This window comes from Chanodichthys erythropterus, chromosome 16 (assembly GCF_024489055.1).
Source record: "Chanodichthys erythropterus isolate Z2021 chromosome 16, ASM2448905v1, whole genome shotgun sequence".
Taxonomy (NCBI): domain Eukaryota; kingdom Metazoa; phylum Chordata; class Actinopteri; order Cypriniformes; family Xenocyprididae; genus Chanodichthys; species Chanodichthys erythropterus.
Window position 1 is genome coordinate 34,453,211 of NC_090236.1, and position 24,494 is coordinate 34,477,704.

At 41.1% G+C, this 24,494-nt stretch overlaps 1 protein-coding gene across 1 annotated transcript in view; it reads right to left on the reverse strand.

Annotated features, from left to right (window-relative positions):
* tnn (tenascin N) overlaps positions 1-24,494 on the reverse strand; it is a 37,593-nt gene that overhangs the window by 5,834 nt on the left and 7,265 nt on the right. Inside the window, exons 3-7 of the mRNA XM_067361875.1 lie at positions 22,517-22,780; positions 20,416-20,598; positions 20,216-20,305; positions 3,038-3,301; positions 882-1,145 (exon numbers count right to left, since the gene is read on the reverse strand). Of these exons, the coding sequence (XP_067217976.1) occupies positions 882-1,145; positions 3,038-3,301; positions 20,216-20,305; positions 20,416-20,598; positions 22,517-22,780 (1,065 nt within the window). The remainder of the gene's footprint in view (positions 1-881; positions 1,146-3,037; positions 3,302-20,215; positions 20,306-20,415; positions 20,599-22,516; positions 22,781-24,494) is intronic.

The window sequence follows — 24,494 nt, forward strand, 5'->3', positions numbered from 1 at the left end:
CTGAATGAATAAAATAAACTTCAAATCTTTAAGTTGAGTTTACTCTAATGATTGACTAAACCAATAAATAAAGTTAATATAATGTATATGAGTTTACAGTACTCATACTTATTGGTTTTAAAACTAAAATGGTTTACGGCAATCGGTTTACTCAAATAGTTTGAGTTACCGTAACTTAACAGGTTTTACAGTGCATTAGTGGCAACAAACAGAAATGCAAACATTTTTTTAGTGTTGTCAAGCAGGTTTCCCAAACTCTTATCTATCTATCTATCTATCTATCTATCTATCTATCTATCTATCTATCTATCTATCTATCTATCTATCTATCTATCTATCTATCTATCTATCTATCTATCTATCTATCTATCTATCTATCTATCTATCTATCTATCTATCTATCTATCTATAAACCTTCAAACTTCAAGGCTTTCTAAATTTTCTACACTTTCTACACAGTTATATGAATTCATTTTAATTCAGCTTCCTTTCATATTCAAATTGCAATTTTGCATCCGATTAGTTCCCTCAAATTCTTTTAATTTTTTTCAAATTCAATTCTGATTGGTGGACAACCCTAGGATATAAGTATTTTAACACTGAAAAAATGACACACAACACTTTTAATGCTCATTTCTACATTACAGACATGCATGATTGAACAGTTTATCTGTAGAAACATAAGGCTACATGTCTGAGTGCAGCACAACAACCACTGGAATTTGAACCAGGGTAATTTGAAAGTCAAATTTAGTGCATCAGAGGAAAATCTCTCCTGAAAGGCCTTGTTAAAAGCCTTATTTCTGCAATCAGATAAACGGTTCAAAACAGAGAACTCTGTGTTAGTTTGCATGAGCCGATTGGGAAGACAATTCAAAAACCTGTTTCTGTTTCTGTTGAGCTCTTTTTGCTAGAGCGTGGGCCCTTGATGGCCCACACATAGACTGTGTAGACAACACCAGGCTTCAGACCAGTGAACATGTAGGAGGTGCTGTCAGCTCCTACTCGAACCTCCTGACCGAAGCCATCTACAGAGCTGTAGCTCAGCATGTAGCCATCAATGTCAGCCTGCACCTTGTCCCACGTCACCGACGCCGAGTCCTCTGTCACCTCCCTGGTCATGAGGTTAGTAGGAGCATCTATGTCTAAAAAGCCATTTGTACAACAGTGTAAATACACAACATTGCTGCATTAAAGCCATGCAGGTATAGGCAGTGCAGCAGAGGAGATGTAAGATGATGCATGTCTATGTAAAAGAATCCTTTTCATACTGATACAATTATTGCAGGATGCAGATAGCAACTGCTATTATTTCCAATCACAGTTTAACTTAATTTCCCTTTTGGATCAGTAGTTTTTTTTATCTAATCTGATGTTGGTTGCTTTTTTTAAAAAAAGTTGAGTGAAAATAAATTACTTTAATTAATGTAAATTTGAAAATGCTCTGTGCTTATGAAAAGTGCAATTTTCTCAAATTAGTGTTCAGCTTGATTAATGGAGCCAGCAGGTTCTGTTAGAACGCTGCAATTCATCACGACACAGAGACAGCACTGAATGCTTTATAATATTATTTTTAAAATCATGGCTTCTATAAATGTCTTATATGAATGCTTATGGGATTTTATCAAAATTGGCAAGAATTTCTTGCAAGCACTGCAATGATATAAAGTTATAAGTTAGAAATATTATATATATATATATTTATAACTCATTCTGTACTTTTATGCTGTTATTTTTTTTGTTGTCATTTCAGGAACCTCCAATCCACATTATTAAAATGTAATCGATCCTGAGCAATGACAATAATGAGCTACTTTTTGACTACCTCAAATTTGTCAACCTGATTGATACTTTGCATTTAAATTGAATATTTACACATTAAAGTGAAGCAGTAACACAATACAAACAATGGTATGGTAAAATATTGTAAAACAGAGTAAAAAAAATATCATGCTCAGACAGTGTGAATAACATTTGCACAGAGCAAACATGTTCCAAGATGAGTGATGGTTGAATTATTGTACAATCAACAGAGATGCTAATGCACTCAGTATAAAATATTAACATAAAATCTGCATTACTACACTACATATTAAAATTTCTGAAGCTAATTAAGTCAACTACAGTAGCAAACATTATGAAACACTGTCATTTGTAAGTTCAGGCCCCAGCTACTATAAGCAACATGATTTCCTACAAAATAATCTTAGGTTCGCTGATTACTGCAAGCAAAGCCTCAAATATTCCACTGTAGATCTTCCATTATTCATGCAGTTTGTTGTCACAGTGTAAACAGAAATACACAATGAGGCACACACTATTGTGCACAGATTTTTTCTAATGCTCTTTAGATGCTGTAATGTGAACAGTGATAGATGGTTATGGAAACCCAGCAGAGGATACGCATGGCTACATTTGTTATATATCCAAGTGCTTCTGTTTGGGTTGTGTTTCCTGACTCTGTCTGTCAGCTGCTAATGCACTTAGAGCATCTGGTTTACCGTCTACAGAAGCACCCACTGGAGAAATAACTTTCTCGTTCTCTTTTTTAAAGTTGAATTGCTATTAAGGAGTCTTATTATTACAGGGTTGGTAGTTTAAAAGAGCTGAAAAAAAAAAAACATCACTTCTATATCTGTTAATGATGCTTCATCTTATGGAAAATACTAGAACATTATGGCTCCATGATATGCTGTTGAAAACTGCTGCTTGCAACACTGATTCATAGAGATTAAATAAGTACCATGCGTCTGCCAAATGCACAGATGTAAATGTTTTCTGCAAGGCATGCATGCAAAAGCCTTGTTGGAGAGACAAAATCTCAGTCAAAAGGAGTAAAATCAAGCAAGGAAATGACTGCTTAGATGCACATGAAAACAATGAACATCTGAGAATGAGAATGCCACTCTTCCATTCGTTTAGAAGCTAGAAAGATCAAAGCCCAGTGGCAAGATCCCTTGAGGGAACACTTGAGATGAGGAAATAAAAACAGAGAGGGTAAAGCCCCACATCCTCACCCAGAAGGTGAACAGCTTACCCGTCTCAGCCTCAGTCATGCTCTTCCTACTGGAACGAGAGCCCTTATAGGCCCAGAGGAAAACTGTGTACAGGACTCCTGGCTTCAGAGATGTCAGCTGGTAAGACGTAGCGCCTGCTCCCACTTTAATTTCTCGGCTGGTGCCCTCTGCAGAGCTGTAAGTAAGCATGTAGCCATCGATCTCAGCACGAACACTATCCCATGTCACAGTTGCAGAGTTCTCTGTCACCTCCCTGGTTGCCAGATTGTTCGGGGCATCAATGTCTGTTGGATAAGTCAAGGCATTCAGATAAAAAAATACAATGCTTGTTGTACCAATAAAAGAGAAAACACTTTCTCTATTAGTATTTTGTCCAGAAAAAAAAAAAAACATTTAAACAATTTCAATTAATATTTAAAGGGTTAGTTCACCTAAAAATGCAAATTCGGTCATTAATTACACTCAAAAAAAGATTTTTTGATGCTGTTCAGTTTATTTAAACAATTTATTTTGATTCAACACCATTGTATCAGGTTTCTGGTTTAAATGTGATTGATTCATGTTAAATTGACTCTTTGACTTAACTTGATGTTTTCATATTGGAATAACATGTTTAAATCAAGTAAACCCAACCAGGACTCAATCAAACAGGGTTTTCACTTCCCATCATGCTTCTGCAAAGGGGTTGAACTAGGAGTGTAAATGTTGAAATAAAGTGTTATTTTAAGCAGTTTTTAGGAAGATGAGAAAATGGAAAGACTTTTTAATGTTTACTGTTCTATTATGTTGGTATTTAAAAGTTTCTGTTAATTAATAGTTTTAGGGTTACCATTGTGAATTGTTGCACTTGTGCTTGGGTTGAGGACCTGCTAACAAACTTTCAAATTACTTAAATAAGAAAGTAATCACTGTGGTAGTGTTCTGGGTTGCATTTCCCAAAAGCATTGTAAGCCTATGTTAATTGTAAAACCATTGCCGCCAATGGACTTATGATCAATTTAGGCATTACAATGTTTTTGGTTAAGGCAATTTAGGGTGAATCCAGTATCACATCTAGATTTCTAACACAGAACATCACAAAATTAAACAAGAAGAATTATTTGTAAAAATCAATGTATATGAAAACAATTTATTTATTTATTTATTGCTTTTTATTTATTTTCCAAAACATTGCAAATTAGTTGGGCTGACACTATTAAAGTAAGCTGTGCCCAACCATAGTAAATAAGTTGAACCTTAATAAATTAAGTTGACCCAACATACGTACATTAAATTGGAATAACAATGCTGAAATGAAGCAACTTAATCATGTGGAAATCCTTTCCATGATTTTTTTTATGTTCGTTCAAAGAGTTTTTTGAGTGTACTCACTCTCATGTCATTCCAAACCCATAAGAGTTTCGTTCATCTTCGGAAAACAAATGAAAATCTTTTTGATGAAATTTGTCCTCCACAGACAGCTTCGCAACTGACACTTTGATGCTTCAAAAAGTTCATAAAGAGATCCTAAACCTAATATAAACTATAAACCTAATCCATATGAAATGAGCGGTTAAGTCCACATTTTCAGATTGAATTTAGCCTTTTTTTCACATATAAGCATTGATCAGGGAACATAAACAGAAGGTCAACCTGCTTGACGAGCAAGAACAATCCTCTTCCGGAAGCTCAAACGTGCTGCAGTGGTCGCCCTGCGTGCCTAATAAACAAACTCCAGCTGGTCAAAAAGCAGCTAGAGCTCTTACTAGAAGTATGACCACATTAGCCTGGTTCTGTCAACACTGTATTGGCTCCCTATTAAACATTGTATACATTTTAAAATGACTTACAAAGCACTAAATGGTTTAGCTCCCCAGTACTTGAGCGAGCTCTTAACAGATTCTAGTCCCTCACGTCTATTGCGATCTCAAAATTCTGGCCAGTTGATAATACCTAGAATATCAAAATTGACTGCTGACTTTTTAGCACCTAAACTTTGAAGCAGTCTTCCAAGCATTGTTCAGGAAGCAGACACACTCTGTCAGTTTAAAATCTACATTAAAAACACATCTCTTTAACCTCACATAACACATTATCTACTTCTATAGTTCAAATCATGTAAATTGTTAGGCTGCATAAATTAGGTCAGCCGGAACCGGGAACACTTCCCATAACACCTGATGTATTCACTACATCATAAGAGTGGCGTCTACGCTAATATTAGTCTCTCTCTGTTTATCCCGAGGTTTGCCGTGGTCTGCCGGATCCAGGCCGTATCCAGATGATATGAAGGACCTACACCTCGACACGACGACAACGCAGCCCTGAAGTGTCAACTAAGCTATCCCCTGCAAAGGCCTCATTCTCTTTCATTTCCCTGTGCATAGATAAAACGCATGGATCCGCGTAAACGACTAATAATTTCTGTATTATGCGAGCTAGACAAGTAATTTGATGATGTCACTTTATAAAGAAAGACTGCGCACATACACATAAATGCACATACCTATAGACTAAACACGTAAATGAACGCAATAAAAGTCTTCTGATTTCAGTTAAAAAGGTGTCATTTAAGCAGCGCCTAAGTTAATAATTAACGATTTTTACAACGGAAGTGATTCAATCAAAAACTTACTTTAGCTCGATGATAACTTTTTCCTAGAGCTACTGTGAAGCCAAAACAATCTCTGTCCATTCATTTTCCTATTATCCCTGTGAAGCTGCTTTGAAACAATCTGTATTGTAAAAAGCGCTATATAAACGAAGATGACTTGATGTCAAGCAAACATGCTTTCTTCTGTTTACCACAACTGATGTGTGAGTTGATGAATGTTTATATATGAATATAAATTCAGTCTGTTCATCAGATAAAGCGATCGTGTCTCTTCAGAAAATTTAGACTAAACCACTCAATTCATATGGATTGGAGGGACAGAAAGCTCAGATTTCATCAAAAACATCTTCATTTGTGACAGAATTTTCATTTTTGGGTGAACTAATGCTTTAAATCTATGCACAAAATAAAATAAATAAATAAAATCAATAATATTTAAATATTTATAAAATAAATGTACTATTTAATTGCATGATAAAAAAAGACTTCAGATATTTCATAGAAATTCTCATAGGCTTTTTTGTTCTATAAATTTTAAATGATTTATTTAAGTATTTTAATAAATAATGCTTAAATAAAATATTTGATATTTAAATATTTATATACATGATAAATTTACTTTTTTATATATATTTACTTTAAACTTAATACATTTACTTCCCACACCCCCATAGTACATGGATTTTTTAAAGTTACCTGACAAAACATTTTTACAGTGAATTGATTCTTCGTGAATTCATTAATAGATGGTAAACTTGTAGTATTTCGTATGCAAGTGAAAGTAACTGCAGGAACAAGATGCAGTTAAGATTTTCATATTTCATCAGGCTTATGGATTCTCAATTATCAAGACCTGAAGAGCTGAGGACGTGCGCAGGCTCATATATGCAATGCAGTATGCATTTGTGAGCAGCTCCAGTGGAACCAAGAGAGTGCCCAAGCAAATGCAATGGAGGAAGTGAGGAGACAAGGAAAAGCAATCATCATTTAGGCTACGTTCTGTGACTGTGGCAGGGTTAGCCGAATGTCACCATGCTTTCCGCATCATGGAAACTGATTCCCGATGCCTTCCAAGATTGCTAGAATCCACAGCTCTCATTTTATGCTCTCTGATTGCCAAGGTGGGCTTATCATTTTTGACTCGTCTGGGTTTGAGACATGGACCAGAATACAAAACAACACCTTACACTGGATAGCAGACAATGCCAGTGCTAAACGCATTTCTGAGACTTCATAATACTGCAATCGCCAAGTCAATATCTCATTACACAAACAACCACTCATAAACCACGTTATGATCTGCCAAACAGCTCTTTTCTGTGTTATTTTTTATACACATAATATGTGCTTTGTCAAACAGCATGTGGCCAGAGGGATTGAGCTGAACTGCCAAATGTATCTCTATTCCTGTCTCTGACCAGTGAAGTATAGTCAGATTAGAAAATATTTCTCCCAAATTTCTCTGGACATGTATCAAGCTTCCAGGCCAAGGTACAGCAGGGGAGAACAAATAAGCTGAAAGCACTTTTCTGTGGAAATCATGGAAAACTATTTATCCATCATGAAAATCAGAATTAATGTCTGTTTCGAGATATGCATTGTAGATTATCTGAGCAAGTTTGACAAGGGCCAAATTGTGATGGCTAGACGACTGGGTCAGACGACTGGTTCAGAGCATGCAGCCCCATAAGCAGTTTGTTGCGTGCCTGCGTGGTCCAGTTCTGATGCTCACTTGGCCACTATTGGCGCTTTCGGCAGTGGACAGTGGCCAATAGTGGGCACGTGAGCATCAGAACTGGACCACGGAGCAATGGAAGAAGGTGGCCTGGTCTGATCATTCACATTTCTTTTACATCACGTGGATGGCCGACTATGCGTCGCTTACCTGGGGAACACATGGCACCAGGATGCATTATGGGAAGAAGGCAAGTGTGATGCTTTGGGCAATGTTCTGCTAGGAAACCTTGGGTCCTGCCATCCATGTGGATGTTATTTTGACACGTACCACCTACCTAAGCATCGTTGCAGACCCTGTACACTCTTTCATGGAAACGGTATTGCCTGGTGGCTGTGGCCTCTTTCAGCAGGATAATGCTGCTGAAAGACTTGACTTGGCCTCCAAATTCCCCAGATCTCAATCCAATCGAGCACCTGTGGGATGTGCTGAACAAACAAGTCCGATCCATGGAGGCCCCAACTCGCAATTTACAGGACTTAAAGGACTTAAAATCTGCTGCTAATATCTTGGTGCAGATACCACAGCACACCTTCAGGGGTCTAGTGGAGTCCATGCCTCGAGGGGTCAGGGCTGTTTTGGCAGCAAAAGGAAAACAAACCCAATATTAGGAAGGTGGTCATAATGTTATGCCAGATCGATGAAGAGCTCGGGGTACGAAAGACATGAGAAACTCTTTTGGATGCTTTTGTGAACTGGTGCATCTAACAGTTATGATGTGCATGTGTTTGTAACTATATTTAGTAACTATATAGCATATGTAAATGCAAAGTGTACTATTTTAATAGATTAAAAAACATGTAAAAGTTAATATTGGCCTTGCTCAAGAGAAAACAAACACCTGAACCATTTGTTTTAATGATTCTGAAAGCCCTTCTTGGTAAATAAAGCTTTAAAGTAATGCTGATCAAGATGTGAGGGCTTGTTTACCCACTTCTGGGACATTAAGTTCTTTGAAGCAGTCCGATCAAATGATTCTTTCAACTGAACAAATGATGCTTTAAACTCCCTTGTGGTGGCAGGAAGTGAGGACACGTTGATTTCAGGGTAGAACAAAAGTCTGCGGCAGACTGAATGTCTTCAATCATAGAAGAAACATCCCCTATGAGCAATTTTTTTTTCTTTTTACAGAGGTTTTTCATTTAATTTAAAGTTGTTTGTTTATGGTTCCCAGGGATTTGAAAAACTCCACAGTGCTGTTCAAGTCATTGATGCTAAAAGAGACCAGTTTGGGGGGCCCTCGTAAAGCCCACAATCAGATCTATAAACTTCACTGTTCATTCTCAGGTCAGTGAATGCTTCATTTGTAAAACATAAGGAATTGTACATTTAAGAGTACGGTCGCCCTGCATCGCATTGGATAACAAGAAGAACAATATACACTCTGGTTTCGCTGTGATGCACATTCACGAAATATGCCATGTCCATGAGGATGCATTGAAAAACCATTTCCTGTTCCTACGGTTTGGTGAGACTAAGTGTGGGAGTAACTGGTGCTGTAATTCATAAGTTGCTGAGCAGAGGGAAAATACTGTCTACCGGAGGCCCCTCTAATAGCTGTTGTAGCTGTCAGGAACAGACTCAAAGGATGTAGTGCTACCTTAAATTTAAAGGCACAGTCAGGTATTAAATTCACACTAACCCAAGCACTTTTTGAAAATGAGAATTTCACTGTGGCTCAGATTAGGTAACAGAAATCAGATGGGTCTTTATATAAAATGTGCAATAACACCAGGGCTGGCGCCACAGGGGTGGGGGTGGGGGGACGTCCTGGACTATCCTGTCCCATCAGTCAAGATGAATGTGAAAATGGATTTCAATGAATAAATACAATAGACTATTAAAAAGAATCACAATTGCCAAGTGCATATAGGCTTTCTAGCATTAATATTAGGCTACTATAGCAACATTTTGGTTAAGGAGAGTCTGTTTCGCAGTCACATTTTGACATTTAGCTACAAACTTCCTGCAACAAAAAGAACACAGCTCTACTGAGTAAGCTAAAGGTATGATGAATTATTTTTTTTTATGTTTTGAGGGCTAGGTAATTGGTCAAAGTTAGTTGACTATTTCACTGTATTGCTATTGTTTGTCACTGGTTGCAATTCAGGCTGTTCTAACTTGCGATAAAATCATGCATCTGTTAAATGCGTCACAATGGGCATGTGTTTCTTAGTAAAGCAGACACAATTAATTACTTTTGGTGGTGCTGGTATCATGGTAACTTGTCTGTATTGATGGTATATTGTGTATATCTTTTGGTTTAAAACGTTTTTTTGTTTTCATGGATATTAATGAGTCGAATTTTCGCATATGTTGACCTAGGGAATTTTCTTTTTTGTTTTATATATTAATATTATTCAATGTTCTGCCATTTGTATTTGCTCGGTAGCTTTTAGGGTGTGTTCACACTTGTAGTTCGGTTCTCTTGGTTCTTTTGGTCCAGACCAAAAAAGAAAATTATACATTTAGCCCTGGTTCACTTAAAGGTGCTAAAGAGGATGTTTTGTTTTATACATTTTTGCAATATTACTTGAAACTGTCTTTACTAACTGATAAAAGTTATTAGGTGCACTGAAAGTAATAATATTAATATACATCATCTGTGCACGAGATAGGGCCTTAAAAACATCAGCCAATCGTTTACGCGACTGGCCCTTTGACTTGTCAATGACTGCCGTGACGTTCCTTGTGAGAGACGAGCGCGGCTGCGCGCTCCAGTAACTTTCCACACTCCACAGGCGCCGCATGCAATGTTTTTGTCAGGAGACAGGAGTGACAACTGCAGATTATGAGTTACCTGCGGTGAGTCCGACATAATGAATCCAAAAAACACGACACAGCGAATGCCGGTGGTAAACACTCGTGTTCCATTACTCGGGCACGATTTTTGGGAGGCGTTCCTTTGAAGTGAGCTGTGAAGGAGGGGGGCTGTTCTTACGCATGCGCTCATTTGAAAAACTCAGTAACAGTCTTTGGATTCTCAGTCAACGAAAAAAATCCTTTAACGTTCACACTGTCATTTTTAACACTTAATCTAAAGATACAAAAAAAAAAAATGCATATTTATTTTTATTTATGACCGAACTTGTTGAACATCCAAAACTGGGTGAGCTGGGCTAAATGCACTTGCTGCATGTGCGTACATATGATGGAGCTGATAACTCGTGAAGAGCTTATGTGTAAAGGTGTCAACACACATAAATGGAGATCTGCTGCGAGGAGACGTGGTTCAGATGCCTGTACTGAACTGTAAAGGGCAACATCGCAACTATGAAAAGAAAAAACAGGTATGCTTGACATTCTTTTTAGGGTCACATCTTGTGACATCATGCACTGTTTTTGGTTCGTTTACATGTCTGCGTTCATATTTCAGTTGAACCGCACCAAAGTTCGTTTGAAAGCGGACCGAGACCCATCTTTTTATGGATCTCAGTCCACTTGTTTGGTGCACACCAGGGTTCGGATAGCAGTGTTCACACTTATTCAAATGAACTAGCACAGCAATCGCACCAGAGTTCTTTTTAATCAAACCAAACTTGCCAAGTGTGAACATGCCCTTAGTTTCATAGCTGTAGTAGTGTCAAGTGTTTATGGTCCAACAAATATGTGAATGGGCCACATATGTTCCGGCTCTGAATAACACCTTAACTATTTCTTCTAGAAGCCCCTTATTACCAATATACAATCATTCTGAGCAATGCTCAAAAGATCAAACACAGAGCTAAAGTGTCCAGCGACTTTTCTGGCAACACCCCGACTGTGTAAAGTAAATGTTCTTTGCTTGGAAGGGATTAGCACTGTTGGACTAGTATGAAGTCAGGTGTTAGCTAACTGACAGGGATCAAATAGCCTGAAGAAGAAGTGTGCTTTCGGTTGAAGCTCATTTAAAGTCATAGTTCACCCAAAAATAATTAGCATTCTATGTACTCACTCTCATGTTGTTCGAGAAACTGAACAGTATTTATATAATTGTTTAACTCTAATACACCACTATGTCCAACTGTGTTCAGCACTCGTTTAGTGAGGTCTGATCGCGCTCTGACAATGGAAGTAATGTCTAGCACTCATTGAAGTATAAGCGCGAGACATCACTTCCGTTGTCAGAGCGCGATCAGACCTCACTAAATGAGTGCTGAACGCAGTTGGAAATAGTGGTGTTTTAGAGGTAAAAATGATATAAATACTGTTCGGTTTCTCGTACAAACTGATTGTTTCGTGTCTTAGGATAATAATGTGTCGTCACGAGCCGCAGGGTTTAATTTGGACTTGTCTAAGGAAGTTTTATTTACTCTTATAAAAGAAGTTCCCATTGACCCACATTATACGGCTGACAGACGGCAATGGTTGGAGTTAAAAATCATCAATTGTGCTCTACTGAAGAAACAAAGACACCTACATCTTGGTAATAATAGATAGACATTAAATTTTCATTTTTGGGTGAACTATCCCTTTAAGGTGAGTAAAATGATCTCAATTAAACCAATACTTATATAGTAGACAGCTTAAACACAAGCACTTGCAGCTTATGTAATACACATGTGCCTGTATTTCTGTTACAAACTATTATTTGACCACTATTGGATTTCATATTTTGCTATATTTATGTAGCTACTGTTGAAAGGCTGGATTCTTGAATCCATTGCCACTTCAATGTATATCCTTTTGAGTGGTTTGTAATCAAGTTATTAATCAACCCTTGTAAATATTAAACAATTTGTCGACTTCTTCAAGCTTATGAGATTTATGTATAGAATGAGATGTCTTTTCACTGGAACATGTTCTCTCCTTGTTTTTGAGAGAAGCACCCAACACATGATAAAACATATATTGACTTTTCTAGCTGAACAGGACAGCCTAGTTCACTCAGGCCTGTCTCGTGTGACCAAATCACAGTTAAAAGCATTTACTTTACTTTTCATTTTCAATCACTAGAGAATAATAATGACGAATATTGTCTGAACCACTTACTGAGACAAAATATGTTTTGGGAAATTCAGAGCTAGAGCTCAAACAACTCGAACATTGAAGAAGAAGCAGCTGTGTGTGTGTGTGTGTGTGTGTGTGTGTGTGTGTGTGTGTGTGTGTGTGTGTGTGTGTGTGTGTGTGTGTGTGTGTGTGTGTGTGTGTGTGTGTGTGTGTGTGTGTGTGTGTGTGTGTGTGTGTGTGTGTGCCAGTATCTTTTGTTATACATCCTGACTGAGGTGAACAAGTGACACCCAGGGGAGATGAAATGAATTGTCTCATCTTCAGACAAACTGAAGCCTAGAAACGCTGATACGTGACCATGATGGGTCACTTCTTACCTAAACCAGGACCGCTGCTGTCATCCATAGAATCAATGGATATATGCTTAAAACTATATGTCCATGTGTGGAAATTTTCCACGTTTATCTATGTCTTAATTAATGAGAATCATTAAACCTGAAGTAATTTTTGGTGTGGCGCCCCAGGAGCAATTGGGGGTTAGGTGCTTTGCTCAAGGGTAATAAGAGTGGAAGAGAGCACTGTTCATTCATTTCCCCTACCTACATTTTCTGCCAGTACTGAGACTCGAAACCCATGACCTTCGGGTTACAAGTCCGACTCTCCAGCAATTAGGCCACAACCTCAAGGACAAGGTCTCCATGGCGGGGAATCGAATCCCAGTCTTCCACGTGACAGGTGGAGATAATGTCCAAGGAGCTTCTTGATTGCATCTCTGACTCCTAGTCTTTATTCATCATATCTGGTCCTCCGGTCTTAACTGTTAGTTCCCCTTCACTGTCAATTATTTTCACCACTACATCACCACACTTGCCTCCTCAGACAAAACAGCCCTACATTCATCCTTCGAACTGATCGGCTGACTATGAGACTTGGCAAACTCTAATCAGCAGAGTCAGAGTACAGCTAATTTATCTATCTCAAGCACCTTTGCCTAAGAGCTGAATTCCCTTATGTAAATAGCCTGACAAAGTAAACTATATTTATGCTTACAGCAATAATTCAAAGACCCAGATGTTGAATACAAAATCTAGCATTTCCCTGCCCTACATTTGATATATTAAAGTCGTCCTATGAACATTACTGTGGTTCCCTTTCGATACTTCACTCGTACTGCGTATGGGAAAGGTCTCCTTTTTCCCCGTTACTGAAGCCTTTTTCAATAACGCAGTGTAACTGCATCGTCATTGGTTCACTCATAGACAAGTTGTTGAACCAATGACGGCGCGGCATAGCCGCTCGGCCTATGGCGACAAAGCCCGCGAATATTCCCGCCGAAATGGGCGGGGTAGCTATATAAGCAGGCGCGTCGCCATAGGATTTCAGTTCTCTCTCCTTCAGCGACGACTTCATATCACTCTTCGCTGATCTCCGGCTGAAGCCTTCGCCGCCTGGAAGAAGCTCGCCAGGGAGAAGTTCTCGCCGCCGTTGAAGAGGCTCCCGCAGCGGACTGAGCTGAGACCGCCGAACGAAGACAGCGCCGGCGCCCTCGCAGACTGCCGCTTCGAGCGCCGCTCTCGGGCCGCCCGCTTCCCGCTTCCGGCCGCCTCTCAGCGCGTCTCCTGCCGCCATCCGGCGCCGTTCAAAGAGCTTTTCCCGCGGCTTAACGCCGCTTTCTAAAAGAGCTTTCCCAGCGGCTCTCGCTGCTCTAAAAGAGCTACAATCGCCGTTTTCATGGCGGCGGCGTTGCCTCAATGCCGCGCCACAACTGTGGCACATGCAGAGCCAATCGCTCCGCGGATCTTCGTTCTCTAGCAGCTGTTCACCGCGCCGCCCTCGTGCCGCCTTCAGCATCTGAGAGCATTCAGCTTATTCCCTGCCGTCTTCCGTCAGGTGAGTACAGAGCTTATTTTTCTACTTTCTTGCTGGCGTTTGCTTCAAATGCCGTCTCCGAACGCGTTATTTGCCGGGTCCTCCCCGCAAACCGCGCTCGTTGAGGATGCGAGCTCTCGCCCTCTCAGCTCAATTTGACATGATACTCTCCCCTGACTTAGGCGAGACTCGTGATACATTTTCTATCTGAGTGAGTTTATTTCTCCCTATGTGCGTCGCTCGCCGGTCCCTCCCCCGCGAGCCGCGTTAATTCAGATATATGACATGTCTTTCTTCCCTAGCTTGGGTGAGAAACATGTTATATGCTTAATTTAATGGAGCATCTTTCTGCTGTATGCACTCAGTCTTCTCTATGCGTTGTTCGCCGGTTCTGCCCGCGAGCCGCGTTTGAGAAATATAACATGTCACTTTTCCCCCTCTTGGGTGACTCCCATGTTATAAACATTCAGTTTATATAGCAGATTTTTGCAGAAGTTAACAATCTCTCAGCTGAATTTGACATGATGCTCTTGACTTAGGCGAGACTCATGATACATTTTCTATTTGTGTGAGTGTATTTTTCCTTATCTCAATGCGCGTCGCTGTCGGTTCCGCCCCGCAAGCCGCGTCGATTGAGAAATATAACGTGACCTTCTCCCCCGACTCGGGCGAGAAACATGTTTTTATACTGTATTAATGGAGCTGATTCTGTAGTTTTTCTATGCGTTGCTTGCCGGTTCTGCCCCGCAAGCCGCTTCATTGAGAAATATAACATGTCGCTCTCCCCCTGTCTCGGGTGAGACATATGTTATATATATATATATATGTGTATATATACAGTTGATACAGCGTATTTCTGCCGAGTTTGCTGAATTTCTCAGCGCGTTGCTTGCCGGTTCTGCCCTGCAAGCGTCCTTTGAGAAATATAACGACACTCTCACCTGTCTTAGGTGAGACCTATGTTATTTATATTCAGCATATCAGTTGATGTAGCATATTATTCCAGTCTCTCTGCGTGTCGTTTGCCGGCCCTGCCCCTGCAAGCCACGTTCATGAGGATGTATGCGCTCACTGAAAGCGAGCTCAATGCTCACTTGTGCTTGGTGGAACTAACATGCTCATTATGCTGGACCTCTGTTCATGTGACTTGCTGGCTCTGCCCTGCAAGCCATGTTCATTGAGGTAGAGCGGTCTCACTTCCGACACCGCTCTGTGGAATATATCTTGATGCTCTCCCCTGACTCAGGTGGGACACATGTATATTTTTCCAAGAAGCATATATCTGTTTACTGAGTTTCTCAGCGTGTCGTTTGCCGGTTTCACCCCGCAAGCCACGTTCATGAGGATGCATGAGCATTTCTAAAAACTAGCCGGTATGCAGGCCCCCTTCCAGCGGCCCGCCAACCGGCACCATTCAACCCCCTTGTCACGCGGGCCTGGCAGGCCATCCCCGGAGTATCAAGTGGGTTCTGGGGATAATATCTCAAGGCTACTCGCTCCAGTTTGCTCGCAGACCCCTGCGTTTTTGCGGGGTGCTTCCCACTTCAGTAAACACGGACGACGCTCACGTCCTCCGAGTCGAAGTGATGTCTCTGTTCGAGAAGGGGCCTATAGAAATGGTCTCCCCTCAGAGAGCGATTTACAGCCATTACTTCCTCATTCCCTAGAGTGATGGCGGTCTTAGATCCATCTTAGACCTCAGACTCCTGAACCTTTCCCTCATGAGATGGAAGTTCAAGATGTTAACGCTGAAGCAGATCCTCGCGCAGGTTTGCCCCGGGGACTGGTTCTGCTTGCTGGACCTGAAAAATGCATACTTTCACATCCAGATAGCCCCCCATCTCAGGCGATTCTTGAGATTCGCATTTGAAGGCGTGGCTTGCCAATATTTGGTCCTTCCATTCGGGCTGTCCCTAGCTCCTCGCACTTTTACCAAGTGCGTGAACGTGGCGCTTTCCTCACTGAGACAGTTGGGAATCCGGGTTCTCAATTTTCTCGACGACTGGCTCATCCTAGCCCAGTCACGAGCTGAGCTGGAGCATCACAGATCCGTGCTACTCAGCCACATGGAGTGTCTGGGTCTCAGGGTCAACTTTGCCAAGAGCTCACTGCTCCCCAGCTAACGTATAATGTTCCTGGGTGCAGTCTTCGACTCAGCCCGTATGACGGCTGTAGTATCGCCAGAGCACGCTCTGGCCATTCAGCAGCTCGCGGCATTGGTCAGGAACAGAGCCTGTCTCCCTCTGAAGTACTTCCAGAGAATGCTAGGGCTGATGGCTTCCGCCTTCCCGATTCTGCAGCTCTGCCTTCTTACGGATGCGGCCTTTGCAATACTGGTTGAAGTTCCGGGTCCCTCCTCACGCCTGGCGGCACGGCCGCCTGCGTTTCGGGGTCAATCAGGCCTGTTAGACAGCTCTGAAACCCTGGATGAACCCTGTATGGTTCAGTCAAGGTGTACCCCTATAGGCGGTGTTCAGAAGAACGGTGCTCTCAACAGATGCACCCAACACAGGTTGGGGTGCTCTTTGCAAGGGCAGACCGGCCTTCGGCTCGTGGTCTCATGAAGAAGCCATCTGCACATCAACTGCCTCGATGTTGGCAGTGATTCGAGCCCTTCGCGCCTTTTAGACACACCTGACGGGACGCAACGTCTTAAGTCCAGTCGGACAGCATGACAATGGTGTCATACATAAATCACCAGGGTGGTCTTTCGTCCAGCCGCTTATGCGCTCTGGCGAAGCGTCTTCTGGAATGGGCATTACCAAGGTTTAAGTCGCTCAGAGTGACTCACACAACCGGGAGAACAAACTTGGGAGCAGATATGCTATCCCGGAGCAATGTCCCCTCAGACGAGTGGATGCTCCACCCCCAGACAGTTCTCACGATCTGGGAGTTCTTCGGGAAGGCAGAGGTAGACCTCTTCGCCTCAGAAGACAACTCTCACTGCCCAATTTATTTCTCGAAGGAGGACATTGCGCTGGCTCACGTCTGGCCCAGCACCCTCCTTTACGCTTTTCCCCCGATTGCTCTGATCTTGCAGATCATCAGATTAATCAGGGAAGACAAGCACAGAGTCCTCCTGGTGGCCCTGCTCTAGAGGAGCCAAGTTTGGTCCTCAGAGCTGTTCAGGCTTTCCACGAAAGCCCCGTGGCGATCCCCTGAGACGGGACCTCCTCTCTCAGGCGAACAGGACGATTTGGCATCCCCAGCCAGAACTCTGGGCTCTGCACCTCTGGTCCCTCGACGGAGCCTGCTAACCTCCCCAGGGAGGTGCTGAATACCATTTCTCAGGCGAGAGCTCCGTCCACGAGACGCCTCTACGCCCAGAAATGGTCGGTCTTTGTTGACTGGTGTTCTACACGCAACATAGACCCAGTGGAGTGTGACGTATCTCCGATACTGTCTTTTCTCCAGGAGCGTTTGAGTCTGGGTTTCACACCTTCAACGCTCAAAGTTTACGTAGCAGCCATTGCAGCGTTTCACGCTCCTATTGCTGGCCAGTCAGTGGGACGAAACAACCTCCTGGTGCGTTTCTTGAGAGGTTCTAGGCGATTAAATCCTCCTCGTCCTCTCACTGTTCCCACCTGGGACCTCTCTTTGGTCCTCAGAGCTCTTAAAGGGCCTCCCTTTGAGCCACTGCGTTCAGCTGACCTCAGGCCCCTGACGCTCAAAACCGCTCTGCTACTTGCACTAGCATTGGTTAAGCGAGTTGGTGACTTGCAGGCCCTCTCCGTGAGCCCTGCATGCCTTGAGTTCGGGCCCAACGACTCCAAAGTCGTTTTGAAACCTAGGCATGGCTACGTCCCTAAGGTGGTCTTGACTCCATTCAGAGCACGGGTCATTTCCCTCTCAGTGCTTCCTCCCTCGTCGGACAAGCGAGAGCTGGAATTGGCCTGCCCCGTCAGGGCATTAAGGACCTACGTTGAGCGATCACAGCCTTTCCGGCAATCCGATCAGCTCTTTATCTGCTTTGGTGGCTGCACCAAAGGGTCTTCAGTCTCAAAGCAACGTCTTGCGTGTCGGATAGTCGATGCTATCACTCTTTGTTACTCCTCTATGGGCCTCAACTGCCCCATAGGAGTTAGAGCCCACTCCACTAGAGGAATTGCTTCCTCTTGGTCCTGGTCTAGTGGAGTTTTGATTAAAGACATCTGTGAGGCAGCCGGCTGGTCCTCGCCGTCCACTTTTGTCAGTTTTTATCATTTGGATGTCCCGACCTTACAAGCTCGGTCATCTCGGTATGATCCAGCGGCCTCTATTGAGCTCCGCTTCATGCCACTCTGGGAGTTAACTCCCCTTTTAGTAGTGTAACAAGGGTTCGACGGCTCCAGCCTTCTCACTTGTCCTCTGGTTCCCTCGCGGTGTCCAAGACAAGTCCAGTCGTTCCCTGCCGTGGCACGGCGCGGTTGAATTCGTTCCCCATACGCAGTACGAGTGAAGTATCGAAAGGGAACGTACTCGGTTACTAACGTAACCTCGGTTCCCTGAGATACGGAACGAGTACTGCGTTACATGCCGTGCCACGAGGCTGCGGCTTCAGTGTCGTCGCTTCAGTCGAATGACCTGAAATCCTATGGCGACGCGCCTGCTTATATAGCTACCCCGCCCATTTCGGCGGGAATATTCGCGGGCTTTGTCGCCATAGGCCGAGCGGCTATGCCGCGCCGTCATTGGTTCAACAACTTGTCTATGAGTGAACCAATGACGATGCAGTTACACTGCGTTATTGAAAAAGGCTTCAGTAACGGGGAAAAAGGAGACCTTTCCCATACGCAGTACTCGTTCCGTATCTCAGGGAACCGAGGTTACGTTAGTAACCGAGTACGTTATGTATGATAAGTTTTCTTTGCAACCATAATTTTGTGTCTTTAACCATAATTCTAAAGGGATGTTCTTATTATTGGGCCAAAAGCACTGACTCATAAATATTAAACAGGGAATATTACAGCTCTTAAATAGCCATAAATATTAGTCCAAGCATTTAGGCTATGAAATTTAAGCCTAAAACATGAAAAATGACTTTTAATGATTTAAGGGCTATGGCTAATTGACATTTTAATATGGGGAATATTATATGAGCAGTCCATCAGAATTTTTCTGCAACATTTCCAAAAGGCACAGACATACACAAATCACAAGACTTCTTTTCATTAGACATCATTGCACACATCTAATGGGGATTTACAGACCGCAATAGTAATGTATCATCATCATTTAACATCATTTGACAGGTTTAGTTAGTATAAAGATCTCATTGTTGGCAGACTATCAGCTCTACAGCATACTGGAGCACTACCTTTTAAATATCTGCAGCACCAGCCACTAAGATACCTATAATAATACAGAAACCGATGCCTCTAGGGTTGTTCATGAATATTTGTTGGTTTTGGACATGTGTATTTTTTTAGTGCAAGAAATGTTAGAACTGCCACATTTCGATAGCCCTGGGTAAAATAATAAAATGGATTTGTTGTTTTTTCAGTCAAGGAAGCAATTTAATTGATTTATGGTGACAAGGAAAATATCTGTCTTATGCACTGGGTTGTAAAGATTTTAACTACCATTGGACACTGAACCCTTTCAGAAGAAAATATTTTCTGAGAGTAAAGTACGAAAGCATGAAAGGACTCCCTCCATTAAAAGTTTGTTGTGGTAAAGATTGCTATCTCTAGCATCAACATCAGAACAATAATCTGATTTCTGCATCTATTTGTCTCTTATTTTTCGCTTCCTTAATTTCTTTCAGTATATTTTAAAGTTGCAATTTATATACAGACGTAGGTCAGGTTTCACCTATGTTGCGTGCACCAAATGTACCCACAAGAATAATAAAATGTGACACAAAGAAGCGGGTTAATTAACATATTAAATATTAATGTTGTATAATAAAAAAAGAATGACTTTTAGTCTTACAGAAAATCTAAAATCTGTAAATAAGATCTGAAAATATCATTAGCTCAAAACGTCCTATAGATGTCAATGGAAAGTCCCCACTATGACAGAAAAACAAAAGTGGAAACTCATAAATTTTATTTTCCACTTTATGTATTGCTAGCGAAGCATATTACTGACCTGTGACCCCTGTGGCGTACGATGGCTTGCCTTCAATTTCACCTTTGATCGCTTGTACACCTATCTGATATTCTGTTCCTGGGTTGAGGCCTGAAAAACACACATTCATGTTGTTCTCACTACACAGTCACTGAATTCAAAATACTCTGTCTGAAGCTCAGGGACCCATGACAGCAGATGGATGCATTAGACGGACTGACCTACAATGGTGTGCTTGGTTCTGGCCTCCTGGCTCATTGCCACATTCTCCTCTCCTCCCTGACCATCAGGGCTAGCATGGGTCAATTTGAAGAAATCCACAGCGATTGCGGGGTTCTTCCAGTCCACCTGGATGGAGTCCTCTGTCTGGCCCAGCACCTTTATTCCTTCAATACCAGAGACCTCTGAAGAGAAAAGCAGGCGGGGGCAAAATCTGTTATGCACAGTAAACAGCTTAAAGTGATTTTTGTTTATGTTTCACTGTGCAATATGACAGTAATCTTTATCTTTAAACTCAGTGTGAATCATGCAAAAGCAAACATTTTGTTTACCAGTGGTATTGCAGAATTACCCTACATTCTCTGAATGTATTTCTCATCCATGGATAATTTTTTCTTAAAAATCTCAGGATCTTCGCAATTTAACATCACAAAAGCCTTTAGATTAGACCAAATATGATGTTGATCTGATAAAATCACTGGGAGGAGTTTGTTAAAGTACAATGTCTGGAAATGGCAAAAAATGCAAACATTTTGCAGAGAAAATTCTAAATATCCCACTTCCTTTTGGGTTTTCAGATTTTGCTCCCAGGGTATTGGTATTGGGCTGTGTCTACCGACTTATACGTGAAACATAGCACGAAGGGCACTTAATTGAAATTTTGTAGGTATACATCAGATATGTACCCATATCAGACATACATTTTCACCACTTCTGACACGTGTGCAAAGTTTCATGAGTTTTCGAGCATGCTTAGGCTATCAGAAATGCAATTCATTTCGGAGAAGAAGAAGAATTGACAGAGCAATTACAATAGGGTCCTAATAAATTAAAAGTATGGTAGGCAATTTGTTTTATAAACCTTTTTGCTATACTGGTTGAAACTATCTTCACATCCTGATAGCAATCAATAATAGAAGTAGTCTAAACATTCAAATATGTACACATATGTTCTGTCGAAGTCTCAGGGCCAAAAAATGTTTGTCCATTCGGTCCGAATGCAATGATAGGATGTCCTACATCCCGATCAACATACAGCTATGGAAAAAATTAAGAGACCACTTAACATTGATTTCTTAACTTGGAGTGGTCTCTTAATTTTTTCCATAGCTGTATATATTTCCGGCAAACAAACAGCAGCTGCCTTTTACAGTTCCTCCTGAACCAAAACAACAAGCTTATATTGAGTTCGAACCTCAGACTCTGATTTACGCGTTTCTATGTCAACACTATCAACGCCCAAATGAATCTGCAGCAGTCAGGTGGCACAAGCAAGTGATCTGTAAGTTGTTTATGTTCATTATTATTGTAATGTTATGTGCTTTGAGACATGAGGTAATTTGCCTACCTACATTTAATTAATAAAATCTAGGTTTTCTTCCAAGCAAATGTTAATGTATGTAATTCATTTTGAATAATTAATCAGTGGAGAACAGTGGAGTTGAAAAACTAAAAAAAAAAAAAAAATCTCACTCTCCCACCAAACTTTTTTACTTAATTTTACCGTGATTCTGCTGCAGTGACACTTTTAGGTGGCAAATCATGCAAATTAATGCAAATCCAAATGCCGTTTCTTTCATATTTTTGATTGGATATCTCTGGTACTCCTCTTACAAGCATCTGTCTTCAACATTCCACCAACAGATGACAGAAATGAGTTACAGCCGTGTATTCTACCACTTCAGACTAAGTTGGCCCTTCTCATCTCTGTGAAGGAAATGATTACTTTCAAACTATTTGTTAACCAGTGACTGACAATGTCCCATGCTGACCATTCATCTTTGTCATCACATCCAGATGATCAGCACTTTCTCAGTGTGCTGTAAGGGAATTTAAGGCTAACCACATCAAAATGTTGTAGCGCTCTTCCTATTTTTGCACAACTGCAAACATTAATTTCCATGAAAATGTGTTCTTGGCAATTCATTGAACACTACAAGCTTAGTTACATCTGGCATTATGGTTAACACAAATACCACTATTTCTTTTGTCTGCAAAGCACCGGAGACAAAAAATCTATTTTAAGCTGTAGATAAATAAATAAAACCCCTAATATTGCATTGTTACAAGTATATCTATAGCATTTTAAGCAATTAATCTTACCGGTTGTAGCCACTATTTCATCAGATTCACTGTTAATGCCCCTGATGACAGCGTACACCTGCACTATGTACGTGACTCCGGGTCTGAGGCCTGTGATTAGGTAGGAGTTTTTCGTGTTTTCCACCTGGACCTCTTTAATGGCTCCCTCGTCTCCCTTTGGATAGTAGGACAGGATGTAGTACTCAGCTCCTCTTACAGACTCCCACTCCACCAGCAGAGATACATCTGTGACTTTGATCAGACGGAGGCCTTTTGGTCCTAGAACTGATGTACAAAACAATGTTGTAACCACAGGAAGTTCAGAAGCATTCTTTTACATCAGATAACATTGGGGTATTTTCATTAACTAAAAACATTTAGTTTTTTTTAAATCACCTGGGGTCTCATTTATAAAGCGCGCGTACGCGAAAAACGGGGCTGGAAGCGTGCGTACGCCAGTTCCCGCGCAAAGGTTGTGATCCATAAAAACAAACTTGACGGGAGAATGTGCGCACCTTTAAGCAAACTTTGAGCCGTGCGTACGCACATTCTGGAGACAAAGTGATATGAATTGAGATAGTAGATGTGCTACTTTCGATCACTTTTCCAGTGACACGCTGTTTTATGACAGCGAGGAGCGCTGGAAGCACAATAATTCCTCTTTAAACTAAACTGCAGATGTTATGACAAAATATTTTTTCGAGAATGACGATCAGTTAACTTAGATATTATGGAAGACACTGCTGGATTCGGTGGTCGAACGGTCCGTTGTCCAGTTTGAATAGGTCAAAAGATAATATCTTACTGTACAACCACAGCTGCATGTCATCTTCCAACAATTACCATTTGAAGGATATATTTTGAGGGAAACGGTAAGATTTGCATGTTTTCTTTTTAAAATCCTTTGTCAGTGACGCGCCGAGTCAGACAATTGTATTTACACTGCAATAAATAAGTAGTCCGATCTGTTTCCACTAAAAATAGCCTATAAACTTCCTAAAAGATATGTTCACCTCATCAGCAAAACTGCATAAACTATTAAAATACTATTAGGCCAGTGGAAATGAATGAATCAACTCTATTCTAAAACCTTTATCTGAAGTATTTTATACAATTTTGTTTTTATGGATATTTTGATATATTTATACTAAAACATAAAGAGGATACTGGATGATCTTTATCAATATAATGTGTGGCACAAATGGCATTTATAGTCCATATATCTAATATTTTCCAATGTCTTGTACCTTTGACGGTGTTAACCATGGTGTCACGTGGTTGGGAACGTGTATGGAAATGATATGCAGATGAGGTTATGCATAGTAAAACTAGGCGTCATAAGCTCCATATATGGTGATTTCGGGGAGGAGACAGGGTGGAGATGCACGTACGCACAATCTTCCGCTGACTGGGATTTATAAAGGGATTTGTGCACAGGTTCTGGCGTACGCATGGTTTTATAAATCTGATTTTTTTTGTTCGTACGCAGAATCTAGCTTTTGCGCGTACGTACACTTTTAGTAGGGATCCTACGCACAGTTTTATAAATGAGACCCCTGAACTGCAAAAGACTTGCACCCTGAGTCATGTGGGCCATCTTTATGATACATTTATGGTTCTTTTTTTGTCATTTCAGAGCTTGACAGCCCCAGTCCCCATTCCCTTTAATTACATTTAAAGTCCCCCTGTAGTAAATAATTTTATCCCTTAGAACTCATCTTTGATCACCAAAATGACATATTTAAGCGTTTTTTTTTTCTCCGGTGAACAAAATGTTTTCATGCCTTAAAATTGGTTGAATGTAATTCTGCACTCTTGCTTCATTTAATATACATGGATCCATGAAAATGCAAATTAGCCCTGCCTCCACTCACTCACATCAGCTCAGAGATCCACTTAGACAACTTACTCAGGTAAACGCTGCACAATGGTATCAACATCGGACACATAACGGTAATTAATATGATTAGCTTTTTGCTTGACTATATTATCAAACAGC